The 14,102-nt window shown below is 60.3% G+C and overlaps 1 protein-coding gene across 1 annotated transcript; it reads right to left on the bottom strand.

Annotated features, from left to right (window-relative positions):
* Positions 1–7,738: 7,738 nt before the first annotated feature.
* Positions 7,739–13,470, bottom strand: PTTG1IP (PTTG1 interacting protein). Its single transcript, XM_007486131.3, has 7 exons — positions 13,236–13,470; positions 12,762–12,814; positions 12,547–12,655; positions 9,811–9,916; positions 9,662–9,727; positions 8,934–8,980; positions 7,739–8,643 (listed from the first exon to the last, which is right to left on the bottom strand). The coding sequence occupies exons 1-7, from the start codon at positions 13,453–13,455 to the stop codon at positions 8,597–8,599; spliced, it is 648 nt and encodes a 215-aa protein (XP_007486193.1). The 5' UTR covers positions 13,456–13,470; the 3' UTR covers positions 7,739–8,596.
* Positions 13,471–14,102: the final 632 nt, after the last annotated feature.

Here is a 14,102-nt window from a genome sequence, read left to right as displayed (position 1 = left end):
TGCGTCCACCATCTTGGGGCCGCCGCCGCACTGCGTCCACCATCTTGGGGCCAGAGGGCTCCAATAGCATTGGATGGCCAAGAACCATGGTGGGCGTGTTTCCCGCCCCTCCTCACCCTTCCTTTTCTTCTTCTCCCTCCTCCTCCCTCCCTCTGTCTCCCCCTCCCCCTCCCGGGCTCCCCCTCCCTCTCTGTGTCTCCCCCACACCCCGTCTCCCTCCCTCCCGGAGAGCGGCTCCCCCAGCCTGGCGTCCGGAAGGCTTTTCCTGGCTGGCTCCAAGGCCCGCTCTGGGGTGGAGCCAGCGTGGCGGAGGAAGGCGCGGATGTGCCGGACTCTCCCGAGGTGCCCCTCGAAGTGAATTCTGGGGCAGCGTGAAGGTCTGTTTCTCCAGGGGGAGAGCCGAAGGTCTCGGACCCCGCCGGAGCGGCTTCCGTGCCCCCTCCGTCCCTCTGGCGCCGCCTCCCCCACCCGGCAGAAAAGGGAAGTGACGCCTGTGGGGCCACCAAGGCGCCTGCCCAGTGCGGTCGGGGGGGGGGGGGGGGGGGCAATCTGGAAGCCTGAGCCTGGGCGCCGCCGCATGGGGGGGCGGGACGCGGGGGCCTGCGTGAAGGGCGCAGCACGAGGACGGGGGACAGGGAAGAGGCTCCCAAGGGTGCCGCCGCCCCCCAAATGGCTTCCCTTTTCCGGGGTTTTCTCTTTTTTCTCATCACGTGACTAATTGGGAGCCGCCTGACCAGTTGGGCTCCTTTAAGGGATGTAAAATGAAAACGCCCCGAATCGTCTGTTCCTGCACCTTCCGGAAGGCCTCTGGCGCCCCACCCCCTGCGGAAGCCCCCGAGAACTTGGGGCCGCTCCTCCTGCCGGCCTCACAGACGGAGCGACAGGCAACACCCCCTCCTGGGCCCCCCCGCCGGGCCACCCTGCCGCTGCTCAGGGCACTTGCCTGGGAACCCTCCTGGCTAGGCCCCCCCAGAGCCTCGCCCTTCAGCCCCGCGAAGGGCTCCCGGCCTCGGGAGGGGCCCTCTTTCCCCCTAGAGCAGAGCAATGGATGGAACCACCACCAAGACCCCTTCGCGGAGCCTGCCATGTGGGGGGAGCCCTTCTTGCCCCTCCGTAAGCCCAGGGCAGCCGAGTTCGAGGTGGTCCCGGCCGTGACAGCGAGCAGAGCCGGCCTTCGAGCACCCCATTCCTCCTGGAAGGGATCTGGGGGGGGTGAAGGCGTCGGAGCGGCGTCTCCTGGAGGGTCTCCTCGGCAGGCCCTCGGTCCTGGCGGCCTGCGGCAAGCCGGCGGGCAGGAGAGGAGAGCCTCTTCCCTGGAGAACGGAGAGAGGGAGGGGGAGCCAGCGCGGCCAGGCACCCCTCCCGCCTTCTGGGGGCCTCCAGGGGTACCACCTCATGGGGTAGGGACAAAAGCAAAGCAGTCCCTGCCCTCCGGGGACTCTTGATCCCTGGGAAGAGCCAGCAGCCACGGAAAGGAGCTGTGTGGTGTAGAGGGCAGCCCCCGAGCTGAGGCCGGAAGGAAAGAGGGAGGAAGAGCAGGTGTCCTGGCTTGCGCCGCACCACTCTCCGCCCTCCCTAACACGCTCTCCATCTCGTCCATGCGAGGCTCTTCTCGGCCAGGGACGCCGGGTGCACCTTCTCCTTGCTGGGAACCAGCTCCTAGTGGGTCGCCTCCTCCCTCTCCCAGCCCTCCCTGGCAGGCTCCTGGCCAGTAGCCTTGGGCATCCCACACTTTCCCTCTACTCAGAGGCCTCAGAAAGGATCTGGATAGACGGGGAGGGCGTCCTCTGGGACCTTGGATGGAGAAACTTCCTTTCCATGCCGTCCAGCCGTGCTGTGCTGTGCAGTGAGCTTCGGGGGTTTAGCAGCGGCTCGGGCCGCCTTGGCTCCGCGGCCATCTGGGACAGACCCACATCTCGCTCCAGGCACGTCCCCTACGTGGCTGGCCCAAACAGAACTTATCATCTTTCCAAAGGAGCCCTCTCCTCTTCTGAGCTGCTCTGCTGACTTGTCCAACGCAGAACCAAGATGGTGGAGGGCAGTCGGCAGCCCAGCCACCCAACGCCATCTTGAAGCAGCAGGGCCAACCAAAGGTCGCAGGGAGCCATTTCTCGAGCCCCGGACAGCTAAGGAGCTTGGCAAGAGAGGTTTGGGGCTGGGGCTGCACCAGCCTGGAGGGTGGCAGCGGCAGCAGTCACAGGAGCTCTCAGCCCCGAGATGGCAAAGGGGTGGAATGACTGGGCAGAAAGAGGCCCTGCGGACCCTTGGCTGGCACTGTGGATCAATGGTGCAGATGGGCAGTTGTGGGCTACAGCTCGAAGCAAAGAGGAGCACCTTCAGGGTCAGTCACCAGGGAGCAAGGGCTCGGCCATGATTCGGCTAAGTTTAATTGTGGTTGGACTGAATATTTATATAGGTGGTCGCCAGGGGTTTAATTTCTAAATCCCCAAATGAATTCCTAAAGTAAATGGAATTTATGGTCGCTTATTTACAACAGAGGGAAGATATTAAGGAAGAGAGACGGGGAGAGAGAGAGACAGACAGAGGGAGAGAGAGACAGAGGGAGAGAGAAACAGATAGAGACAGAGAGGGAGGGAGAGAAAGAGAGACAGGGAGGGAGAGGGAGAGACAGAGAGGGAGAGACAGATAGAGAGAGAGAGAGGGAGAGAGACAGAGATAGAAGGAGAGAAAGAGAGAGAGAGGGAGAGAGAAAGAGAGACAGAGAGAGGGAGAGAGAAAGAGAGAGAGATAGAGGGAGAGAGAGAGAGAGAAAGAGACAGAGAGAGGAGAGAGAGACATAGAGAGAGGGAGAGACAGAGACAGAGGAGAGACAGATAGAGAGGGAGAGAGACAGAGATAGAGGGAGAGAGAGAGAGAGGAGAGAGAGAGACAGATAGTGAGATGGAGAGAGAGAGAGACAGAGAGGGAGGGAGAGAGAGACAGATAGACAGAGAGAGAGGGAGAGAGAGAGACAGAGATAGAGGGAGAGAGACAGAGAGAGAGAGAGGGAGGGAGAGAGAGAGAGAGAAAGGGGGAGAGAGAGAGCGAGCTCTGGTTTCCACTGATACCAGTTAGAAATTCTAAGCCCCAGCCAGGGGAAAGGTCTCAAGATGGTGGGCCTTTCCTGGAGGCTTCATGCCTCCAGAAAGACATGGTCACTACGTCAGCCTTTCACTCACCAACAGTGACCAAAAGGAAAGCAGTCTGAGGTCTCCTGCACGAGTTCCTCCAAGGTCCAGTTCCTCTTCCAGTCTCTCCTCAAGTGTCTGTCCTCCAGTCTTTACTCGGAGTCAGAGTTCTTCCATCCCGAATCCCTTCTGTGCTCCTCTTTTTAAAGACCTTTTTCTCTTGTGTCACCTCCCCTAAATTCAGGTCTACCAGTCACAGCAGATGCTGTGCTCTAGGACTGCCCAGAAGGCAGTTGGTCCATTCTAATTCTTTAGGCACTATCGCACTCTAGTCACAGACCTCCCACTTCACATCAGTGGGATGCTTATACCTTTGGTGATCAGACCTTCCCACTCAACTTCAAGCACTGTGCTTACATTTCTGGGGATTAAATCAACAAATAGACAGAGGATCACCATTCAATCTTCCCAATCAAGGCAGAGCTAAATTCAATCTTCACAATTCCAAGGCAAAGGTAAGAGAGCCAGAGCCCTGGTCACAGCTCCCAGACCCATGGGAATGCTAGTGCTTAAAGCCTTGGGAAAGCAAGAGTCCTGCCTGGGTCAAGATCAGAGTACGGACCAGGAGAGCAGCAATCATACTTCTCCCAGAACACAGCACCTTGGAAGCACCAAAAGCTTGCAGACCCCCAGAACCAGCTCTGAAAACAGAAACCCCAAAAAGCCTGGACGTTAGCTCAGGGCCTCCTCACTCAAGAGAAGTGGGGTCCAACTTCAACACAAAGTTCAAAGTGAAGAAATAGCCTGAGTAGGGGCAGCTAGGTGGCTCAGTGGGTAGAGAGCTGCAGGGAGCCAACAGACCCTCACAGGCTGACATGGTCACAGTGAGACGTCAGAAACTGCAAAGCAGCCCCCCAAAAAGGAGATGCCCCCCGCCAACCTCCTTTCTGTGACTTCTCTTCCCAACTTCCCCCACTAATGGATTTGCTATGATTACTAATCTCTCCCCAATACAAGAGAAATAATATGAGAGCAAATACTTATAAGATCAGTATATGTGTACCCCACTTTAATCCCCCTAGATTGTTACCCCCAAAAGATTGCAATTTCAGAATTAAAGCCCAAAGATTATTGCCCATAACTCCTCCTTTCTCAAGCACAAGACACACTCCAAGGCCCTTTAATAAACACTGGCCAAATGCTCGAGCACCACAATAAACCTTTCCTTACAGTTACCACACTCCAGTGAATTTGTTGAATCAGAAGCCAAGCAGCATTGCTGGGCACTTCAAAGTAACACAAGGAAAACAGAACTTGTAAATGGAGGAAAACCCCCAAACTGGTCTGCTTTAGGTCCTCACACCTAGATACGAAGATGTTTGGTTGTTTATCTCCCAAGCAATCGTGATGGATAGTGGAAGCTGACCAAAAGCACAGGGATCCTCTCAGCAGGTCAAGGGGTAACCTACAAACGGCTTTATTCACATCAATCATATAGTGTTGTAGAAACCTCGTAAATGATCACAGAATTCTTTGTTGTAGTAACATCACAAGAGTGTTGTTTAGGAGATTTGATAATATCCAATCAGAATGTAGAATGTCACATATGTAGAAATTGGATTGTGTGTCAAAGAGGCACGTACCAAAAAACTTATGTAATAAATGAACCACGGTGCTATGGCAGAGCACTGTGTGTGATGCCTGCATACGTGGGTTTGAATACACAGTGTGTCTCACCTCCTTTATCTGACCGGGTCGTCACATTTAGACAGAGATACAACCTTGGATCCTCAAAGAGGCTGTTGGACGGATCTCTGGAGAGTCAAGTCTGGAAACTGGAGGTTCTGGGAGGAAATAAGACCTTCGGCACTTCCTAGCTGTGGGACCCTGTTGCGAAAGACCATTTAAACTCTTCTTGTTTGTTTTAACATAATCAGTCAAGAACTTGACCCACCCCCTTCCTACTTAATTAAGTCTTTAACACTTAGTCCTGAAGGACCACAAGCATTGCCCACCCCCACCCCCCAACTTCCCCACAGTGCTAGGCAAATTGGGAGACTACAATTTGTTCCTGAGATGGGATAGGCCAGCCCAGGGTGAAAGGAACTAGAAACCAGAGAAACAGGAAGTGCTTACAAAAGGCAGCTGAGAGCATTTGGATTCTGCTGCTGCCTTTGTGGCTCTGGGTTGGTGACTCTCATGGACTTCCACCTGGAGTTTGGAATCTAGAGGCTTTCCCACTCTTCTGGTTGGAGAGCAGGACCCAAGGGAGCCTTTGTCAGTGTTGAGCTGGATTTCTTTGGAGCAGCAATCATAGGGTATTTAGCTAGGCAATAGTTTCTACCTCATTCCTCCATTTGCCCCTTTACAGTCTCTTCCCTGCTGTAATAAAGCTACTAACAGACTCATAGTTTAATTTTTTAATTATTGTAAATGGCGACCACAATTTCTTAAAATTCTTGTATTTGTCAAACCCATTTTTGTTATTGCACCGGCAAGTCACTTAACTCCCATCACCTGGCCCTCACCACTCTTCTGCCTTTGAATAAGAGGAGGAGGCGGCAGCGAAGAAATCACAGTGATTTATGACCATATGAAAAAGTTCTTTAAATCTGTCAACATGGAAATCTAGAGATCCCCAGTTTATTTAGTTTGAGTGTAGAAACCCCAGGTTTGGACCTTGTCACAGGAGAGTCTCCCCCTGAGGGAAGGCCCCTCTTGACCAGACAGTGAACTTCCTGGTAGTTTGGGTGGGAATAGCTAATCCCATCCAATATTAAGCATCCCTTTTGTCCCAATGGTTTCTTCCCCTAGGCTAAGGTCCATGACCAAGGTGACCCAGCCCTAGGCTAAGTCTTTTCCCTTTTGTGTCCATTGTGGGGCCCCAGCCCCTCACTATTATTCCTGTCTGGAACTCCTCATTTTCCTTTCTCACGATTGTAAAGTCAATCAACTGTCCCTCTAACCCTAAAGCCCCCAGGTCACCTAGAGTGGTATCTAGGTTCCCCAGGGGCTGGTGACCAGGGGTCTTGACTCTGTGCAGTCTTGGAAAGCAGCTCTGTGGTCGTATTAGTGGCGCGAACCCCTTTTCCCTTGATTAAAGAGCGATTTTTGACTATTTAATAGTTCTGCGTTTTTGATTAGAGAAATGCAAATTAAAAGAACTCTAGATATTGCGGGGCACTTATCAGAAAAGTCACATAACGGAGAGGATGAGACATGAATAGGTACGCTAACAAATTATTAGGAGGTTGTGAACGGGTCCAACCATTCTGGAGAACAACTTGGGCCAAAAGGCTGTGAAACTGGGGGTACCCTTTGACCCAGGAACATCCCTTCTGGTGACACCCCAAAGAGATCAGAAGGGAAAGGGAAAGGGCCCCCGTTTGTACAAAAAGATGGGCAGCAGCACTTCTTGTGATGGCAAAGAATGGAGAGCCCAGGAACGGCCACATGATTGCGAGGGGGCGGCCGCAGGGAAGCTCGGCGAGACTACGCGAACGACGCGAAGCCAGAACGGGAGATGCGTGTGCACCGTCCCAGCCAAACCGTGATGCTGAGCTTCACCCGTCCGGTCAGTCCACTGATCCATAACAAGGATCCCGAAGGCCCAGAGGAGACGCGAGGGGCTCCGAGCGCAGCCTGGCGCAGGATTTCCCGCCTCGATGTGCTGTTCCTCCTATTCACATCCATTGGCTTCGTTGGCGTTGGCTTCTCTTCTGGCGGGTGCATGGCGGGAGGGACAGAGTTTGGAGCCCAAAATGGAGAGAGAATGTGAGGTGAGGACTTTGCTCCTGTCCCCCCGGCCCTCCTCGCCTTCCCCTGGGGCTCTGGAATGGCTGCTGGAGGGTCCTGAAGGCGCTCTAGGCTTGGCCCTTCCCACTTTCCGCCATTTCGCCTTCTTCCTCCCAAGGCTGCGATCACAGACGGTCATGGTCGGGATTTTTGCTTTCTCCCCCCCCCTCCCAGCGAGGCCCCTCCTGGGCCGTCCCCTGGTCTGGAGGGCCGCTTGGTTGCTCAGCTTGGACGCTCCCCCAAAGGAGAAGCCCGACACACAGGCCGGAGGAGAGGCCGGTTTGGGGCCCAAAGCCCACGGGATGGAGACTGGGAGAGGGGGAGGCCGGGCCGCCTCCGCCTGCTGGCTCCTGGGGCCCTCTGGGAAGCCTTCGGCAGCCTGCGGCGTGCCAGGCTCCCCACGGGGCGACCGGAGACGGTTCTGCCCTCGGTGGCAGGCTCGAGAGGAGGCCCTGGATCTGCAGGCAGAGGACAGGGCGGAGCCGCGGCACAGGAAGCCCGTGGAAAGGCACCGAGGACGGCCGGCTGGCACGGAGCCTCCCTGCTCTGCTCGAGACACGGGCAGGTGGTGCCCGAGCCTGGCACCCACAAGGCCTCTGCAGAAGACCCCTCCCCCCGCCTCGCCCGCTCTCGCAGCGGTGAGGTTGGTCCTGAGGGCAGGACAGACACGGCCAGGCCAGACCCAAACCCCCCCGCCTGTGGCCGGGTTTCGGGAGCCTGCAAAGCCCAGGGCTGTCTCCCGGCCTCGTGGGGCAGGACGGCGGCCCATCCCCCTCCCCCGCCCAGGGAGCGCCAACCGGAAGGAAGTACAATCGTACAATCGATGTTTTATTTGGCATTCCCGAAGGGCAGGCGCTGCGGGCATGGGGCTACCCGGATGATGCCCGGCCTAGATACAGAGTAGAAACGCAGCAGAGAAGCACCACCGGGGCCGCGCACGCCAGTCATCACAGTGCTCCCTCCCCCCAAGGCAGGTCGGCTGGGCGGGTCTCAGGGCAGAAAGGCCCCGAGATCAGGGGGGGCTTCGGCTGCCACTGTGCGCCCAGAGTCTGGGGGAGGGGCGCCCCGCCCTCTGCAGGGGGTTTGGGAAAAGGCACTTATTTGGCCCGTCCTGTGGCTCCGGAGCCACGGAAACGTGGACCCTCTGGGACGGCGGGCGGCGCAGCGTCTCTCCTGCACAGGAGAGGAACCCGGGCCTGCGAAGGGCGGCTTCTCGGGGGTGCCCAGCCTTGAAGAACGCAACGGAGGGGACAAACCTCAACCAGAACGAGACCCGCATTTTACCCAAGAAAGAGGCCGAGTGCAGGGGGACCCCAAGGCTGAGTGTGGGGGCCCCGAGGCTGAGTGGGGGGGGCCCCGAGGCCGAGTGTAGGGGGGCCCCAAGGCTGAGTGTGGGGGCCCCGAGGCTGAGTGTGGGGGGCCCCGAGGCCGAGTGTAGGGGGGCCCGGGGCCGAGAGCAGGGGGGCCCCAAGGCTGAGTGTAGGGGGACCTGGGGCCGAGCAGCCCTCCTCTTCCAGCCCAGGCCCTGGCACTGGTCTTCGTGGAACGTGGCGTCGGTGAGTGACCCGTCGGGGGCCGGGCGTCTCCTTTGAACAGAAGGCTCTTTCCTGAAAGCAGCTTCGGAGGAAGGGGTGCCGGGGGCGCAGGGAGGGTGCCTGGGCTCCCGGGAGGCACTAATTGTTTTCAAACCGGGCGTACGGATTCTGTTCCTTAAACAGCCCTGAAAATAAGAGATTCAGGTTACAAGCCTCTCACTGAAGGGGGGCCTGGCAGGAAAGGCCTGCCCGAGGCTTCTTCCCTGGATGACAAGCGGCGGCCACTCCCAGGGAACCCCGACGCCCCGTCTGGACCCAGAACCTGCCACAGATTAACGGGACCAGGAAGAGCAGCTCCCGGGAAGCCTAACAAAGCAGGCTCCGCCCCAACCCACCCTGGCCACCTTGGCCACCAACATCCACTTCTGGGGCCCGTGGACAGGCACTACAACTCAGGAGGACGGACGGGCCTCACCGTATTTTTTCCTGATTTCTTCGTGTCTAGACTTCATCTCGGCTCTCCTGCAAAAGGAAAGAATCCGGTGAGGTACAAGGCCACCCGAGGCAGTGGCCTCCTGGTCTCTGTCCAGGGCGGGGGAGAACACCCACACCTGGTGGTGCCCGAGGGCAGAGCCTGGCACACAGCTCAGCATGCTACAAGGCAGAGGAGGACGGAGGTCCCGGGACCAGCTGGGGGAGGGGAAAAAGCAGGCGGGGAGTCTGTCACAGACAGAAGGCGTGCAGCAGGGGGGGTGGTAGGGAGGGCCTGAGGTGGCCCCGGAGGGAGACAAGAATCAAGGAACTGCTCCTGCATCTGCTCCTGCATCTGCTTCTGCGGTGGTGGCAGTGCACGGAGAGGGCTCTCCAGGGCCATCACTAAGTGCGGGCAGCTGGTGACAAGAAGCGGATGCGGGAGTCGACGAGCCGCGAGGAGAAAAGGGAAGTGGCCCGAGCAAGAATGGAAGCCAGGAGGACACCTAAGCCTAGCTGTGCCAGAGGGGTGAGCCCGGAGCAGCAGAGGGAAACTCGCTCCTTGGGGGCTAAGAGGGGGATGCCAGAGGTCCCTTCTCTGCTCACTTCCTACATTCTCCCCCTCGGCAGGCCCTGGCACCCCTGTGCCCCTTCTTTGTGCCAAGGCTTCCTGGTGGGGGGGGGCACCCTCCTCCAGGGGGCCCTCGGGGCACGGTCTGGGGTCCCCCTTACCTCTCCTCCTGCCGAACTTTCCTCTCCTCTCTCTCTCGAGCAGCCCGCTCTTCCTCCTTGTCTGACCTGCCAAAGCAAGAGAGCCAGTCCGTGGTCAGTGGCCGGCTGTGGTCAAGGCCCACCCACCCCCACCCCCTCCTAGCACTTGCCTTTGGCTCTTCCGTTTCCTGCAGCAACAGCAACAGCACACAGTGATGCCCAGGAGGAGGATCCCTCCCACTACTGACATGGCGATGATCAGGGCTTCGAAATTCACTGGGAACAGAACGAAGGGAAGGCCCAGGAATCATGAGCCACGACCCTGGGCCGAGAGACCCCAAACCTCATCCTCAGGTCTCCCCTCCCCTCCCCCAGACTTCTGGAGAGCCATCAGCACCCCCCACCCTTTCACACCCCTCCTGCAGTCTGGCCCGCCAGGAAGTGCCTCAGGCTGGATTTGAACTCCGGCTGTCCCGCCTCCAGGCCCGCTGAGCCACCTGGCTGTGAACATGCCAACCCTCTTCTCGAGGAGGCCTGACCATCCAATGACTTTTATTTTGGCCGCTGTCGATGGCGACCCTTTCCAAGACCGCCCTGTCACAACGTCCATCCCGAAGGCTGCACGGCCCGTCTGGTCAGAGGCGCATTTTTCAATTGGCCAAAAGAGCGACCTACGGCCACCGTCCGGGCTCCCCTGCGCCGGGAGGGGATGCTCTCTTGCTTCTGCTCATCCCAGCACCTTTTCTAGGGTGTTTCCCAGCAAACCTTGCTCACATTCTGACGCATTTTGCTGGAAAGTTTGACGCTTCCCTAGAAGCGTCGTTCGATGGCTTGGAGAGCAGCTACTTTACAGGGGAACGGATTGCTCTGAGCGCTCTCTGGAAAGGCCAGGCCTTCGCCTTTCTGCCTGCCGTCCATCTAGGACATGAGGAGGGGCTAAACATCTTGTCTTCCTCTTGGCCGGCACGAGTCTCTCCACCTGCGTGGATTGCTGCCTCCTTGCACTTGGGGTCCGGGGATGGGAATACCAGCGCACCCCCAACCCTCCCTGTATGAGAGGCCCTCATGTCGATGTCGGTCATCTCCGGTTCCTTTTTTCCTGGCTTCATCGTCCTAGAGTTGGAGATGGAGCTTGGAGCAAAAGCAACGGCCTGGACCAGGGTCTCAGAAGCCAACAAAGAGACAGACCTCAGGCCTGGGGTTCGAGTCCTGCCCCAGCACCAGACGCAGCTTTCCTGGGCTCCCCCAACCTGTCCTCCTGGTGCCTCAGCCTCGTACTCCCTCCGCCCACTCTGACGTGCTCCAGGGGAGTCCTGGTCCTTCCACCTTCCTTGTCATACCCCGTCCTGTGGCTCCCTGAGCAGGCTTCCTCTCATTCCCCCCTTCCTCGGCGACCTTTCAGGGGGGCCAGAGCCATCTCGGCAAGCACTTGGCCACCCCAGCAGCCCTCGACACACCCTGGGCAGTGAGGCCGGGAGCCTGGAGGGAGGCCGCCGCCAGGGCATGGGGGGTGCAGCCGAGGCTACGTTCGAAGCACTCTGTGTGCACCCCAAAGACGCAGACAGGTTCATGTCCGAGATTCAGGAAACGGTGTCCTCCAGGGCCCGGACTCCTTCCCGGGGGACCTCTCTGCCCCCAAACCTGTCCACAGGGCCTCTTGTGGGGCTCCCACGGGCAGAGGAGATGCAGCAGGGGCAGGACCCCCAGAACTTTACCCGCAGGGAGCCTGAGGTCAGCCCAGGCCTCTGAGCACGGCCCTTCCGGCACCCGCTCAGGGGCTCCAGCCCAGTCCGTGTCCGGGACCCCATACGACATGTGCCGGGCACCTGGGAGCACTCCCGGGACAGAGCAAGGTCCAAAGGGTGCCAGCTCGAGGCAGGGGAGGAGGCAGGCACCGCGGGCACAGAATGGCCGGAGCCTGGGGAGGGACGATTTAAAGCTCTGCTGGTGCTTCAGCCGGGGGTGCCCAGGGAAGGGAGGGGAGGGAGTGCCCGCAGCGCTGACTAGGCGCTGCTCAGCCTCGGGACCGTCCCACCTGCCCTCTGGCACTGGGGAGACTCCCAGGAGAGCGGCGCCTGGAAGTGGGCTCCGGCCAGCTTCGTCCTCCCCGGGAGGCAGACGGCTCTGACTGAGGGATCTGCGTGCGACGCTGGAGGGCACTCGGGGCTCTCCCTGCACCCTGCAGAAGCCCACAAACCACCCACCGCCCCCCCATGCTGCCATCTTGGCTGACTCCAGCAGCGATCTGACAGCCAGACGCTGGCGAGAAGCCTCTGGAGGACTTGCATGCCGGGACTTGAGAGGCTGCCGAGCGGCCGGCCTGGAATCCAGCCCAAGCAAGGCCGGGGCGACCGGGGACGGACACGAGGGCCGCGGGCGAGGCCGGGGACTCTGGGGAGAATGCTGGTGTGCCCGCTCCGGGCCAGGGATGAGCATCAGTGTGGCCCCTGCTAGCCGGGAGCCTGGAGAGCCTCCCCCTTCTCTTGGCAGGAGGCGGCTCAGCCTGGCCCCGTCCCTCTAGGACTGGCACGAAGGGGGCGGGGAGTCCAGGCAGAGACCCTGGCTGGGCGTGGCGCCTCTGGGGGGCTCCTTTCCCGCCTCCTGGTTCCTGCACGCAGGCCCCGCCCCTAGGTCATGTGACCCTTGCAGGAAAAGGCAGGGGGAGGCAATGACCCAGGAGCTCGGGAAGGGCCCCTCATCTGCCCTCTGCCCCCCCATTTCTCCCATCCCACCGCGCACAAGTGACCGGGGGCCGCAGGAATGCTGGGCAGGATCGCCGGGGCCCGGGAACCCAGAAGCCTGGGGGACCTGCGGACCCTGGCCGGCCTCCTGCACCCTCCAGCCCGGTCTCCCCCGGCCTCGGGCACGCGTCAAGGGCGGCGCAGGGCCCAGCGGGCCCCACTTACCCCAGCACACGCCCCAGCGGGCCGACTTCAGCGGGCACAGGGCGCTGGGCGGCAGGATCTTCCTGACGGGGTAGTCCAGGCAGGCGTTATTCGTGTAGCACCAGAAGCACTGAGGCAGGGAGAGGGGGGCCGGGTCACCTCACCGCTTCTCTCCGGGAGGGGAGGGGGCGGGGCGGCCGGGGGCGGGGCCTGCCGGGGGAGCTGCTGTCACTTACCGACACGTTCCTCAGGCAGTCGTTGCAGGAGCGGTTGGTGCTCTCAGAGCAAGCTGGGGACAGAGAGCCCGAGTCACCCCCTGGTCCCCCGCTGGGAATGTAGGAGGGGGCTCGTCTTCCCTGGGGCGCCGCTGCCGGGGTTTCTCGGCTTCACGTGATAGAAGGGGGCCGGGAAACGCGCCCCGCCTCCCCGACAGGCAGTGACGTCACCGGGGTTCTCCAACCCCCCCACCCAGGCCGATATGGGACGGAGGAGCGCCTGGCCTCAGCCCACCCCCCACCCCGGTCGGGACCTCAGTTTCCCCATTCGTAATTTGAGAAAAATGGGGGAGGGAGACCCGACCCACTCCGCGCAGGCGCACCGTGCGCTAAGCGGGAGCTCCCTTCCGAGGCAGACTCCGGAGAGCAGCGCTCTAGCCCCAGGTCTCCTACCCCACCCAGCGCAGGCGCAGTGCGCTCTGGACGCTCTCTTACCAGCGGCCGCGCTCTGGGCGGACACGGCCGGCCCAGATAGAGGCAGGAGTAGCGGCAGCAGGAGCAGGAGCAGCGGCCCAACCAACGCGGCCCGAAATGGGCCGGGGGGCTCCATGAGCAGGCGCTTTGTGGTCTCTGCCACCCACAGACACGAAGGAAGAACAAGCCCGACGGCCAGAGAGGCGGACACCCAGCCGCGCCCCAGCTCGCCACTGAGCATGCGCAGGCGGGGCGGGGCCAGCGGGCTTCACTGCGCAGGCGCTGCTGAAATCCGCCGGTGGAGTGGGGGGAGGGAAGTAGGGCTCCTTTATTCTTTCGGAGGGTGAGAAACTGAGTCTGGGGCTGGTGACAGGCCTGGCAGTTCAGATCCTTCCCTCTTGGGGGCAGGGCGGCGGTAGGCCTGGAGTCCTCCCCACCTCTCTCCTGGCCTCGGCACCAACCCAGCCCCCCAAAGGCTGGAGCCCTCCTTTCCCTCTGGGTGCCCCCCAAGGGGCCCTACAGCCTGACCTTGAACCCCTCCACAGCCGCGGGGCTCCTTACTTGGCCCAGAGCCGGAGCCAGCGTCCAGGTGACCCCGGGCACAAGGTCTCTGTGGGCCTCAGTTTCCTGATCTGTAAAAGGGGAGCATTCCCGCACCTCCAAGGCTTGGCCAGGGACAGAGTCCTTCCCCTGGGCCAGGCCCCCCCCTGCTTCCAGAGAGTGGGGTACGGTAGGGAGGGCCCCCCCAGCCCAAGGACGACTCGGGCCCAGACTGCTAGCGCCAGCTGGGCCCGAGGACTCCGTCATCCCCCTCAGCAAATGCCAGTTCAGTTCTGGGTTAGGGAGGCTCCCCGTGGCCTCCCCTCACAGCCTCTGGGCCTCCGACTG

The sequence above is a fragment of the Monodelphis domestica genome, chromosome 2, assembly GCF_027887165.1.
Source record: "Monodelphis domestica isolate mMonDom1 chromosome 2, mMonDom1.pri, whole genome shotgun sequence".
NCBI classification, from domain to species: domain Eukaryota; kingdom Metazoa; phylum Chordata; class Mammalia; order Didelphimorphia; family Didelphidae; genus Monodelphis; species Monodelphis domestica.
The sequence above is the reverse complement of the archived record's forward strand: the minus strand, read 5'-3'. Positions and strand labels throughout refer to the sequence as shown.

Coding starts and splice junctions, on each gene's coding strand:
- PTTG1IP (XM_007486131.3), bottom strand. CDS start 13,455: ATGCTCAGTGGCGAGCTGGGGCGCGGCTGGGTGTCCGCCTCTCTGGCC. Junction 12,656..12,761: donor ACTGCCTGAGGAACGTGTCG/GTAAGTGACAGC, acceptor TCCCTGCCTCAG/TGCTTCTGGTGCTACACGAA. Junction 9,728..9,810: donor AGGAAACGGAAGAGCCAAAG/GCAAGTGCTAGG, acceptor TTGCTTTGGCAG/GTCAGACAAGGAGGAAGAGC.